This window comes from Oreochromis niloticus, linkage group LG23 (assembly GCF_001858045.2).
Source record: "Oreochromis niloticus isolate F11D_XX linkage group LG23, O_niloticus_UMD_NMBU, whole genome shotgun sequence".
NCBI classification, from domain to species: Eukaryota; Metazoa; Chordata; class Actinopteri; order Cichliformes; family Cichlidae; genus Oreochromis; species Oreochromis niloticus.
In genome coordinates, this window is record NC_031986.2 from 12451671 (window position 1) to 12464698 (window position 13028).

The window sequence follows — 13028 nt, forward strand, 5'->3', positions numbered from 1 at the left end:
ATCATAAAAGAAGGTATTTGGAATAATAAAATCAAGTAGATGAACGACCTTATAAACAGAAACTACAGAGGATATAATAAGTTCTAAAGGAAAATATACAAAAAGCCAGACCAAAACACAATAGATTCTCAAAAACACCAGGAGCATACAGCAGAAGAAAAACTTGAGAATAACTAACAAAGAAAACTATTAATACTAAATCAGAATGAAAACACAACTGGAGCGGAGGTAAAAAGGTAATATTCAAACAACAACAAAGGCTAAAACTTAAAATGCTGGTTACAAAACCCAGAATTATGACAGAAGCAAGTTTTTAATTTTAAGAAATAGGTGTAAGTGGCACATACACATTAAGAAGCTATGCAGCTACAACTAGATTAGACTGGCATCAGAGAGAATAATAGAAGTCACATGAACCAAAGAGAAAGTGAAACAACATTTATAAATCCAAAGTCACAGATGATCTACATCAGTGTGAACAACAACCAAGACACGCCAACTTCACAGCACAGTTGGACATTCAGGTATGGTAACATTGTGTTAATAATCCAATGCAGGAAATCCAGTTATTAAATTATTAAATTGACTGGATTGAGTCATCTCACATTTTGTTCCGATGTGTCAAGTTAAAAGAATTTAATTTCTAGAAGAATTTAAAGGGTTTACTATTTTTTAATTTACTGTCTTTTCTGCTTGTTAAATTCACAGATAGTTGATGACAAAAAAATGTTGAATATTAAAAAAATCTTTTCGGGTAAGCAGTTTTTTTCATTTCATATTCATTGTTGGTGGTTTTCTTCATCCTTCTCTTTTGATTTGCCCCATATTGTCATATTTGTGAAGCCTTCAGGGGTTTAACATGTAATATTGGCTACACAAATAAAACTGGCTTGACTTGACTGAACAGTTTTGAAATCAGGAAATGCTGGAGACTCGAGTGATCTTGATCTGAATTTGTTATAGATGTTTGCAAAATTATTTTACAACAGAACAATTACCATAATGTCCTTTGATTTGAAAGTGGCAAACATGTCATTTGACTGGAAAATCCAATATAACTGAACTGAATATATAAAGTGTTGCTAACATGTTTTTACTTTGTCATATTTCAATTGCAGGTAATCGCTTACCACCTTCCCGTAAGATATTTAAAATATGGTACAAAATCTTGAAGACAAAACTTGAGGCTTTTACACACTGGACGTGTAAAATCCGTGCAAATATTTCCTAGGTTAAAAATATTTTTCGGACTCATCTGTTCTTTTTGCAGCTGTTCACACTGACCGTTTGAGCTGCAGAACTCCAGGAAGTGTAAACAAAATTTGTGGACTGGAACTTTGGGTGAGGTAGTATTAATTACAGGGAGAGCTTTACTGAAACCCCGGGTAAATCACAGAATTTATTTATTTATTCATTTATTGTTGCGACCCAAGATCGACTTGTCTGAGTTTTCGGATCTGAATAAAAAGATCTGACCAACCAGGCCACTGCGTTAGACAATGCACTTAACTCACATGGAACTCGTACTGAAAACACAACCAAATGGAGATAGTCACATAATACTATTTACCTCAGACACACAGCTTCACAATGCAGCTCTCTAAAATTATTATTCTGCCTCACCTCAAACTGCTCCACTGACATCCTGAACTATATACAAACACACAGCTTCAGCTCCTGGATCCAACCGTTAAATTCTCCCTGCTGCTGTTTTCTTCGTTTCCTACTTTTCTCAGCTCGTCATTGTTTGACGTCGGCTTCATTTTTAGTTTTCACAGTCCGTTTATTTAGGAGGAATTATCCTCAAAAAAGCAACACGTTCAGTGTGTAACAGCCTTAACACATAATGATGCGTCATTAATTTAAAACGTTGCCCTTCCAGTGTGACTCATACAATTTACGTTTTCACTTTAAAGTGTTAGAGGTAGAAGAGAGGAGCATACCATGGGGGTGAGTATTAAGAGTGTGGTTCCTTAGAGAGGTGTACTAGAATTATTAAGATTAACCCTTTAATTTTACCAACTCTGTGTTAATCCTAGATTCACAATTTTTCTGCTAAAAGAATACATTTCATACATTCAAATTGTTACAGCAGCACAAACTCCCGAGTCATAATGAGACAGGAAGTCACACACTGTTAGACTTTTCATCTCCACTTTACGGTAACATACTGGCGTCACTGTTGCATGTATAATTTCACATGGTGACACAGAAATGCTTATTTGGTCATTTCACAATTCACAATTCAAGTTCTGAAATTGCAGGTAGTAGAAAACAGATGTCAGCCTGTCTCAGTAGTACACCCCTCAATTGTCTTGTTTCTTTGTTGTGTTATCTTGTGTTTCTTCATAACACTGTTGTGTAAACACACTAAATCCTATTGTAATTTTCTAAATGAACAGTGAAAGACAGCGAGAACTGCAGCTTGTCAGAGATTACAAGCCTCACAAAGATGTCCAGCATCTCAGAATTATGCTTCATGGACCACCAGGTGCTGGAAAGTCCAGCTTCATCAACTCTGTCGACAGTGCTTTAAGAGGCAAAATCGCAACTCGAGCTTTGGCAGCGGCAGCCTTTGGTTTCAGTTTCACTAATGCAGTATGTATGAGGATGTATATATTCATATCATAGTTGCTGTTAGAGGCATGCATGAAAACACACTCATTTCCTTTGAAGTTTTCTAGGACTACAGGAGCGCACTGCAGAGTGAGAAATAGTCGGTACAACTAGTGTGTAAACTATTCTGAAAACAATTCAGGATCTTTGCTATATGGCACTAATATAACAACACCACAATTTTTATTTACAGTACAGGACATATAAAATTCAGAAAGGAAATCCAGAAACTTTTTACCCTTTTGTCTTCACTGACACCATGGGGCTTGAGAGGGGCGATGAGGGAGCAATTCATGTGGAAGACATCAAACTTGCCATGAATGGACATGTCAAAGAAGGTTACAGGGTATGATGTTTTCATTCAGTTGCTTGTACACAGTCTGTGATACAGACAAACAGTGTCATTCAAAAGGGTTAAGATTAGTAAGTGATTTTCCTTTTTTTTCCAGTTCAAACCCACAGCTCTCTTGCGTGAATCGGATCCTAACTACAACAGTTCTCCTACTTTAGATGACAAAGTCCACATTGTGGTCTTTGTTATTCCCGCCGACAGAGTGAGCATAATCAGTGATAAAACTTGGAGGAAGATGAAAGATGTCAGACTACATGCTCGTGACAAAGGTGAGAGCAGATTTTGTTCAAGTGCATGCATGATGTCACAATTTCAAATAATAGAAAAATATTAGATAAAATGATTGCATTGGTTTCTGTGTTGGCAGGGATCCCACAAATAGCCATCATGACTAAAATTGATGAAGCCTGTCCTGAAGTCAAAAAAAACATAAAGAACGCCTACAGGAGCAAGTACTTGAATGAGCAGGTATGTTCCAGGAAGTAACTTTCATGAGCTTGTAGACAGTTTACACATGAATGTAACGTCTGTAATTCAGCTGTACATTTTAGTATATTTGTACAGAAACCTCAACTGGAATCAGTACAAATAATTAAATAAGTAATTTATAATTACGTCACTAGTGCAACAATACAGTTACAGTTTTTAAAATGCAATATTGTTTAAACTTAGATGCAAACATTGAACGTGAACCTGGGTATTCCACTGAACTGCATCTTCCTCGTAAAGAACTACCACACAGAGATTGAGACAAATAACGATGTGGATTCACTGATACTGAGTGTACTGAAAAAGATCATTGACTATGGAGAGGACTACCTGAATGACTTATAATCCTGACCTGTAACCAACGTGTGAGGGCAATAGAAAATGAAAATATTAAGTTACTCTTTGCATGATTTTGCTTTGCCATCATTACAATCACAGTCACAAAAAAGTTGATTTCATTAGAAACTTTAGTTTTCTGATTTTTGTGTTGTTCTTATTTTATTTAACTTTTTGTTCTTTCACAAAATAAATCCAAATAACCTACTCATAAAATCAATAGATATCCTTTTTGTTATTTACTGTATGTTCAAAATGTTAACAGTAGGGAAAATGACACATATATGCCTGTAACCTGTTGATTTAACTCAAATAAATCATTTCAACCCTCGATGTGAGACTGTCCTCTGTGAATTATTGATTTCTTGTTTCCTCTCTTTAGTAATGGCTGATTGGTACAAGCATGGCGCTGCCTCTGTCAAAAAGAATTGTTTAAAAGCCTTCCTATGCAAATAATGCATGGGCTGACCTTGCATTATTTGCATGGAATAATCCTGATCCCCACAGGGACCAATAGGAATTCCCTCTTTTCCATGGCAGCTGACTGCTTAGTAGATGCTGCATGAAAGTCTTTCTGACTTTCAGAGTCAGGCTATTATTCATGACTACTAGGTTTACCTTGTCAGCTTTGTGTTTATTGTTTCCATTCAGAATAAATTCAACCATGCTGATACTTTGTTACTGTTAGGTCTGGGCTTTGCAGGCCCCGCTGGTTTAGAGACTTATTCCCGTGAACAAAGCAAGACAGAGCTCAATCCATTTTAACTTGCAAGGGGAACGGATCGGACCAGGGTCTTGGAGCTGCAAGCTCCTCACCTGATCCCAGACAACTCCAAACTCCGGCCCCCTCTCGCAGCTCTTTTATTAACTTAGTGGTCACACAAACATCTCATCAATCATGCAACAGATAAAACACTCACACGTGAACATGTGTCGTATGTGTCTGCAACAGTGATCATGTGATGTGTGTGTTTCTATGAGCATGTGATGTGATCACTGACATGTGTATGTGTGTCTGTGTAGGAAACAGAAGTCAGCATTCATGCTAAAGATCTAATCCAGGGGTAGGCAACTCCAGGTCTTGAGTGCCGGTGTCCTGCAGGTTTTAGATGTGTCCTTGATCCAACACAGCTGATCCAAATTGCTAAATGACCTCCTCAACATGTCATGAAGTTCTCCAGAGGCCTGGTAATGAACTAATCATTTGATTCAGGTGTGTTGACCCAGGGTGAGATCTAAAACCTGCAGGACACCGGCACTCAAGGCCTGGAGTTGCCTACCCCTGGTCTAATCACTCTGCTAAAGATCTAATAGTCCTGTTAACGATCTAATCATCTTGCACAATGACAATCATATTGATCCACAATTCTCAGCTGTTGTCAATCAGTCAGTTTTATTTCTCTTACTCATTGTCATTCACTCATTCATTCATTCTTTCTTTGCTGATAATGGAACCTATCGTCGCATTCCGTTTCCACCCTCAGCAAAATGACGTCATTCAAAAAGAAAAAGAAGAATTTAGACTGGATTACCTCGCTGAATCCTTTTTGACAGGGACTTTCATTTTAATTGTCCCAGATAAGTGGCTTTCTCCTGAGCCCATTTTAATGTGGAGAAACTCACTTGCAACGGTTTTCTCGACATGTCGTATAGCGCTTCTGTTCTAATCGTGCAGATCTGCTCTGAGATCGTCAAACAAAACTTTCAGTGCACTGTGAAAGTATCAAAATAAAAAGGCCTCGTTCAGTCATGACACGCACTCCTCATCTCAGGAGGGTAAATCATACTTCGCAACAAAAGAAAAATCATCAGCTAGATTAACTCCAAACCATCCATCAGCTGCACAACACACAACATAACCCTAATGTCTTTTTAGATATGAGCTTAATCCCCAGGTCTGTGCTTCTCACTCATTTAAGTCACAGACCCATCTTATTCAGTTTTTCTCTTGCCGTCGTGCCGTTGTGATAAAACATGTGACATGTTGTCATACATTTCACAAAAGAAGTTTGTTCTTATGTATTCAGAGTTTTGTATTTGGGTGCAGGATTCACTCGCACATCACAACAGGAAACTCAGTGTTTTAGAGTCTCCACTCTAACAAACTCCAACACATCCCATTCACTCATACTAGAATTCAATCACCTTTCATTAATCTAAGAACGATCAACTAATTTGCATATCAGCTATTAACCCACTAAGTTGGCAGGACAACAGAAATGCATGTTCAAAATATTATTACAAAAATAGAATTTCCCTCATACAGTAAATTACTTGTGCTGCATCAATGAAGCAGAAAGCATCTCCCGAATTACTAAATTAACAACTAAATTTATTGTCTGATCACTGGTTGGTCAAACCATAATCTTTTTCCCACAAAAATTAAACTGTTGTCCTGCAACCTAGAGAGTTAACTGTCAGCATTTGATAACAAATGTCTGTTAAATTTACACTATTTTAATACTGATGAGAGATAACAAGCTGATTTTCATTGCATGTGTGTTATTAGGCAGGTTTAATCGATGTCTCTGGAGCTGCATGTCCAGCAGGGCATGTTCTTAAAGCTGCCTTTCCTACACACTTCTCTGCTATTATTTGATCATTTTTAACCAATGTGCTATGAGTCCACTGGTCTTTGCATCACACGAGGTGACTTGGACAAGATGATAAACAGACTCACATGCTTAAGATGCTGCCTAATCTTCATGAGCTTTCTTTTGTTTGTGTTGGTAGGGTTAATACATGTTCTGCTTGTGTGTGTGATTTTGTATATGTTTCTTTTTTCAGTGTTTCAGACTCTTTCACAATTTTCCTACTTAAGCAGTCAGTTTTCTGTTTTCCAGGTTTGCTAACCCAAATTTTGATTTCCCACATTAAACAACAGCACTCCTCTGTGTTCTTACCTCCTCTCACTCTGTTGTCCTCTCCCACTTCAACAGTCCAACAGCCGGCAGTTCTTCTTCAGCTTTGTCCTGTGTTCCACTGTCTCTTCTTGCCATTTTACTCAGAAAGTGGCAAATGTCAACCTCCAACAGTCTCCTCAGTTCTCCTCAAACGTTCTCTTCCCAAGCACAGTGAAGTTGCAGCTTGTTGGAAACACAGTGCCATTCATCCAGTCAGGATGATGGGTTTGCTCTTCTTCTCTGATGCTGTTTGTTCCCACTGCTGCTCCTTGCTGGGACTCTTTGCTCAGGACTTTGCTGCTGTCTCTTTATCTGCCATGTTATTGCTCTTTGGAACTGCATTCCTTGTCTTCAGGGAGGAGTGAGAGCTCGCTTGTGAGGATGAGTCAGCCAGCTCCCGATCTGATGATGTGTAGCTTGCTCATCAGCTCAGAAGAGACCGCAATGCAACCTCACACAGTGGTCTGAAAGTGCTAAGTGACTTGTAGCGAAGGCATTATTAATTGTGTAAGTTGCCATTTCGTAGGAGCACTTTCACAGCTTTTAATAGTACACTGGGACAGTCACTAGGTTTATCAAAGTACAGTGTCCTCACTACAGGATTAACTTCAGTTCTAGGACTCTGATTCACCTCACACAGGATCTGTAGATGTCTTCTCATGCAGGTAGCACAGTCTTTTCTCAGATCGCACTTTGCAGCCCGATGAGTTCTAGCACAACGCCAACACCGTTTGTTTCTCTTTATCCAGTTTATTTTCTCATCCTTTGTCTTGTTAATGAACTCAGGGCACTTGCTAATGTGGTGTTCAGGTGAGCAGCAATATGCACATCTTGCCTTAGTCGTTATGATGGGTTGTGTTGCCTGTACAGGATCGGATGGATTTGTCCCATGTAATATTGTTGTGAGTGGAGAGGTGTACTTACGGGCAGGTCGTGGCTGGTTAAAGGATGAGACAGGACTGTCTTTTCTTGGTTGACACTTGCATTCCATTTGCAACCAGGATGAGAACAAAGGTAAGTCATACATCATATCTCCTTGTTCCCTGTAAATGTGCCGTTTGAAGCGACTGGAATGCTCTGCAGGCAACTTTTCAAGTAGGCGATCGACATGGGAGCCACACTTTAGTTCTGTCCATCCTTGATCACCCATAGTGCTAAGCAAACCAACTAAAGCTTGCACACGAAGAGCAAAGTTATCCAGAGTCCGAGCATCACCTGCTCTGATGGGAGGAAGCTCCAGTATATTCCGTAGCTCTTTCAATGCTAGCTGTCTTGGTTGCCCATAACGCTCATCAAGAGCTTTGATGGCTTGAGTGTATGGGTCAGGAGCATAGGAAAAGGAAATAGCTAACCGTTTAGCTTGGTCTACGTTCAGATGATCGAGAAGGACATGATATTTGAAATGCTCTGTCTCATGAGGGTCAAGCAGGTTAGTAAGGGCCATTCGTAACAGCCTATACTGGATTTCATCTTCACTGGTAAGGTCTGGGAAAGAAGGACCCTCAAGCTTATATACATGTGTTCTAATGCTAGAGGAGTGACCCGAACTAGCAGTAACAGGTACCAAAGGTTTTTGTGCATGCAAACCATCAGATATAGCTGGTTGCTGCTTTACAGGAGGGTGCCGCCTTGGTTCTGGAATGCAAACGAGAGGTTGAGCGGGGTCTTCATCTAGAGGAACAGCAGGTTGAACACATGAAATCTGGTGGGGACCTTGCAGTGGTGTGGCCAGGAAATTAAAAGGAGTCTCATCTGGTGTAGGAAAAACTGGTCTAGGCAAACCACTTGAAGGAACTGCAGCATCTAATATTGTTGAATTAGGGAAAGGAGGGCTAGCAGCCGGAACTGCACCAGAGTGGTGGCAAACCTGTGGGGGCTGAGAGGGTGATTGACATGTTGCTGGATCAATCACTGGGAACTGCTCATGTTGCTGATGCGTTTGGGGAATGGCTTGTAAACCGCATACAGAGGATTTGCTTTCATCAGATGAGACAGTGTGAATTGAAGATCTGGAGGAACTGCGAGAATGGGGAGGAGATAACTGAATCATAAATTGCCTAATCTCCCTCATCGTCATCAGGAGTTCCCTCATCACCTCATCTTGATTGATGGGTAAAGGAGCAGGGGATGTCTCTGGTTGTCTTTCTGACTCCCCGTCAGGATCCTGCAGCCCATGTGTGTCTGTGTCACTATGCTGGCATTCTGTTTGACTCTCTGTATCACATCTAGCACTTCTACTTCCAAGGTACTGAACGTCATACTGCAGGTGGGTAGGAGGTCGCCTTTCATGACCAGAACTTCTCAAATCTTCAGTCAATGGCTGCTGTGAATCCATGATGATAACACTACTCCGGCTCGGAGGACCATGTTTTGGAGGAAGGAAGGCTCAGGGTTTAAGTAGTCATCATCATGGGCTCATCCAATTAGAATGAGATTAAGCAGTCAATCATTTACTGGTTTTGTCGTTTTATTGAATAATGGGTAAAGGAAAGACACATGGACTGCTCTCTCTCAGCTGCCGCCCCATGTGGGAGTGAAGAAAGAGTGAGGGGTAGATGAGTGCAGTCCTTATATAACGAGTGACAGGTGAGTGCAATTAAGGCCAAGCACCATCCCCAATCAAAGGTGAGGAAAAGAAACAAGGTGCATCTGGTGAAGTGAATGTGCTGAAAGGTGAGCCTTTACAACAAGCGTAGTAAATGAAAACTGGCGGCAAAACCACCTCCCTCACACTGTCGTCAGACCCGTTTCAGAACTGTTAGACAATGAGACGCTCACAGTGTTTGCTGCAAATGACACACCCATTCCCTACATTGGCTGGATAGAAGTCAGCTTCAGACTAGGCAGTGATTTGTCCCCAACCAATGAGCTGCAAGTCCCAATTCTGGTATCCAGTGACCCAGCTGTGGCCAGTGATCCCATCATCGGCTACAATGTCATAGAAGCTATCATGAACCAGGAAGAAGTAAAAATCAAAGGAGGAAGAAAACAGCTAGCACACTATGTGAGTAAAGCATTTGAAATAACTGTACGCACTGCACATAATGTTGTCAAGCTTGTGCAGAACAGCAGTGAAGGCCCAAAGACAGGTGTGGTAAGGACTGGCGTAAGAAGAGTGCCTTTGTCAGCTAACCAAGTCACCACAGTTTATGTACGGGCACACATTAGTTCACATGCCCGGGGCCAAGACATGCTCTTTCTACCTGATGGGGCTGACCCACCACCAGAGGGCGTAATATTCAATGATGTACTGGTGAAAATCCCAGATAGAAAAGTACCATATGTGCCCATCCCTGTGACTAACACTACAGACCATACCATTTATCTGGAGAGCCGTAAAGTGATTGGATACCTTGAACCAGTAAAGACTGTATATGCAGCTGGCATCCAGACTAAAGTAAATGAGCTGACACAAGAGAACAAAAGTGGTACAGAGCTAAAGTCACACAACCCGAGTAACACACAGACACGAGAGAACCAACAGAGACCAAAGTCATGGGACCCACCAGTGGATCTCCAGCATCTGGATGAAAATCAGCGAGCGGCTGCGAGGAAGATGTTGCGAGAGGAATGTGAGGCGTTTGCATATGACAGTGACGATGTTGGCTGCATACCATCCCTGAGGATGCATATAAGCCTCCATGACACAAATCCTGTGAAAAAGACGTACATGTCCATCCCAAAACCCCTGCACAATGAAGTGAAAGAGTATTTGCAAGACCTGCTTAGCAAAGGCTGGATCACACCATCACGGTCCCCCTACTCATCACCTGTGGTGTGTGTCCGCAAGAAAGACGGCACCCTCCGCCTTTGTTGTGACTTTAGAGAGCTCAACCGCAAGTCAGTCCCAGACTGCCATCCAATACCAAGGATCCAAGACATGTTGGATGCTCTGGGCGGGAGCTCCTGGTTTTCTGTTTTAGACCAGGGTAAGGCGTACCACCAGAAGAAGTCACTTGGATGAGTGACGAAACGTTTCTCCCACAAAACGCTACGTCCAGATGAACAGATTCAACTTTTGGAGACGTACCACCAGGGTTTCTTGGATAAAGAAAGCCGCCCCTTAACCGCCTTCATCACACCCTGGGGGCTCTATCAGTGGGTACGCATTCCCTTTGGCCTGAGCTCCGCACCAGCTGAGTTCCAGAGGAGCATGAAACACTGTATGGCAGGCCTCAGAGACACTATCTGCCTCCCATACCTGGACGACAACCTGGTGCACAGCAGCAGCTTTGATGAACATTTGGAACATATCCGCCTTGTCCTCCAGCGTTACAGAGAGCATGGTGTTAAGCTGACCCCAAAGAAATGTGAACTGTTCAGGCGAAGTGTCAAGTTTCTGGGCAAGCTGGTAACAGGTGAAGGCTACACAATGGACCCGGCAGAGCTGGCCCTGGTGATGGCGTTAAAGGAAAAGACACCTGCAACCGTCGGAGAGGTACATCAAATGCTTGGTTTCCTCTCTTATTACAGGCCTTTCATCCCCAACTTCTCCCATGTAACCCATCCACTCTACAGCCTGCTCAGCCCTTCATCTTCTGAGAACTCTGCTCCAGTCTCAGCCAACAAGTCCAAGAAGGAGATGAAGAAAAGTAAAGGCCACTTACCATCATAGACGCCCATTCAGTGGACGACCTCCCACCAAGAGACATTGAACCAGCTTGTAGATGCACTTACAAGACCCCCCATTCTCGGGTACCCCGACTTCACAGAGCCTTTTGTGTTACATTGTGATGCATCACAGGTTGGGCTAGGTGCTGTTTTGTACCGGCGGCAGCAAGGCAAGATGAGAGTCATAGCATATGGCTCCCGCACCCCGAGTCCAGCAGAGAAAAAGTACCACCTGCACTCTGGCAAATTAGAGTTTTTGGCTATGAAGTGGGCGATTTGTGAACGCTTCCGGGATTATCTGTACCATGCCCCATCGTTCGTGGTGTACACTGATAATAACCCACTAACATATGCGCTTACTACTGCAAAGCTTAACGCCACAGGCCACAGATGAGTCGCGGAGCTGGCCAGCTACAACTTCACCATCCGCTACCATCCAGGCAAGACCAATGCAGATGCTGATGGGCTGTCGCGAATGCCGCCGGACATTGACAGCTACATGAAGAGCTGTACAGCTGAAGTTGGACAGGAAGCCATAAGCGCATCAATGGAGTCTGTAACAGTCGAGGAGCGAGACCCTTGCCAAGGCGTTGGAGTTATCCAGGTGAGTGCTCTGAAGTTAATCAAAGATTCTGACACTACCCAGTCTTTTACACCAGACCAGATATGCAGAGCCCAGGAAGCAGATGAACTTCTGGCAAGAGTGCTCTGGTATAAGTCGGTGGGTAGAAGATTGAGTAGAACTGAGGTGAAGTCAGAGCATCCTGCAGTAGCTGCACTACTCAAGCAGTGGTTGTAGCTTCACGTCGACCAAAATGGTGTCTTGCGTCGTCAAACATCACGCCGAGAGCAGCTACTGGTCCCTAAAGCCTATCGTCCCCTGGTTTTTAAAGAACTCCACCAAGACATGGGCCACTTAAGGGTGGAAAGGACGCTCGACCTGATTCGAGACAGGTTCTACTGGCCACAGATGGCGAAAGAGGTTGAACACTTTGTTACAGAAGAATGTGAGTGTCTTAAGAAGAAGAAACCGAGTAAGCAGACCCGTGCACCTCTGTCCTCAATCCAGTCCACTTACCCATTCCAGCTGGTGTCCATAGACTTCCTTCACCTGGAAAAGTGTAAGCAGGGCTACGAGTATATACTTGTTGTCATGGATCACTTCACGAGGTTTGCCCAAGCCTATGCAATGAAGAACAAAGCAGCTAAAACAGTCGCTGACAAGCTCTTCAATGACTTTGCACTCAAGTTCGGCTTCCTGACCAGACTACACCACGACATGGGCAAGGAGTTTGAAAACAAACTCATGGCAAGATTGAAAGAACTCTCTGGTATCCAGGGCTCCCACACGACACCCTACCACCCGCAGGGTAATGGACAGGTGGAGAGATTCAACCGCACCCTGCTGTCCATGTTGCGGACCCTGGAGGACAAGGAGAAGGATGATTGGAAAGAGTGGCTAGCTAAAGTCGTCCACGCGTACAACTGTATGAAGAATGAGGCAACAGGCTACGCCCCATATTACCTCATCTTCGGACGTTCCCCACACCTGCCCATCGACTTGCTCTTCGACCTGAAAAGGGATGAAGCTCATGTGGACTATGATGACTATGTTAGCTGCTGGAAAAAGAGAATGCAGGAGGCGTACACAGTGGCTTCTCAAACTGCTACCAAGGAAGCTGCTCGAGGCAAAGCATACTACGACAAGAAAGTTAAAGGGA

General features: G+C 42.7%; 1 protein-coding gene across 2 annotated transcripts in view; it reads left to right on the top strand.

Annotated features, from left to right (window-relative positions):
• The first annotated feature begins 298 nt into the window (after nucleotides 1-298).
• The window catches only part of LOC100702575 (interferon-induced protein 44), a 179940-nt gene continuing 167210 nt past the window's right edge, over nucleotides 299-13028 (top strand). Inside the window, exons 1-4 of one of the 2 annotated variants that reach the window (XM_019351227.2) lie at nucleotides 299-524; nucleotides 709-754; nucleotides 1119-1139; nucleotides 1917-1950. In XM_019351227.2, coding sequence (XP_019206772.1) covers nucleotides 727-754; nucleotides 1119-1139; nucleotides 1917-1950 — 83 coding nt within the window. In that variant the 5' untranslated portion in view covers nucleotides 299-524; nucleotides 709-726. Of the gene's footprint in view, nucleotides 525-708; nucleotides 755-1118; nucleotides 1140-1651; nucleotides 1824-1916; nucleotides 1951-13028 lie in introns of those variants that run through there. The other variant, XM_025902672.1, reaches the window with a different exon arrangement.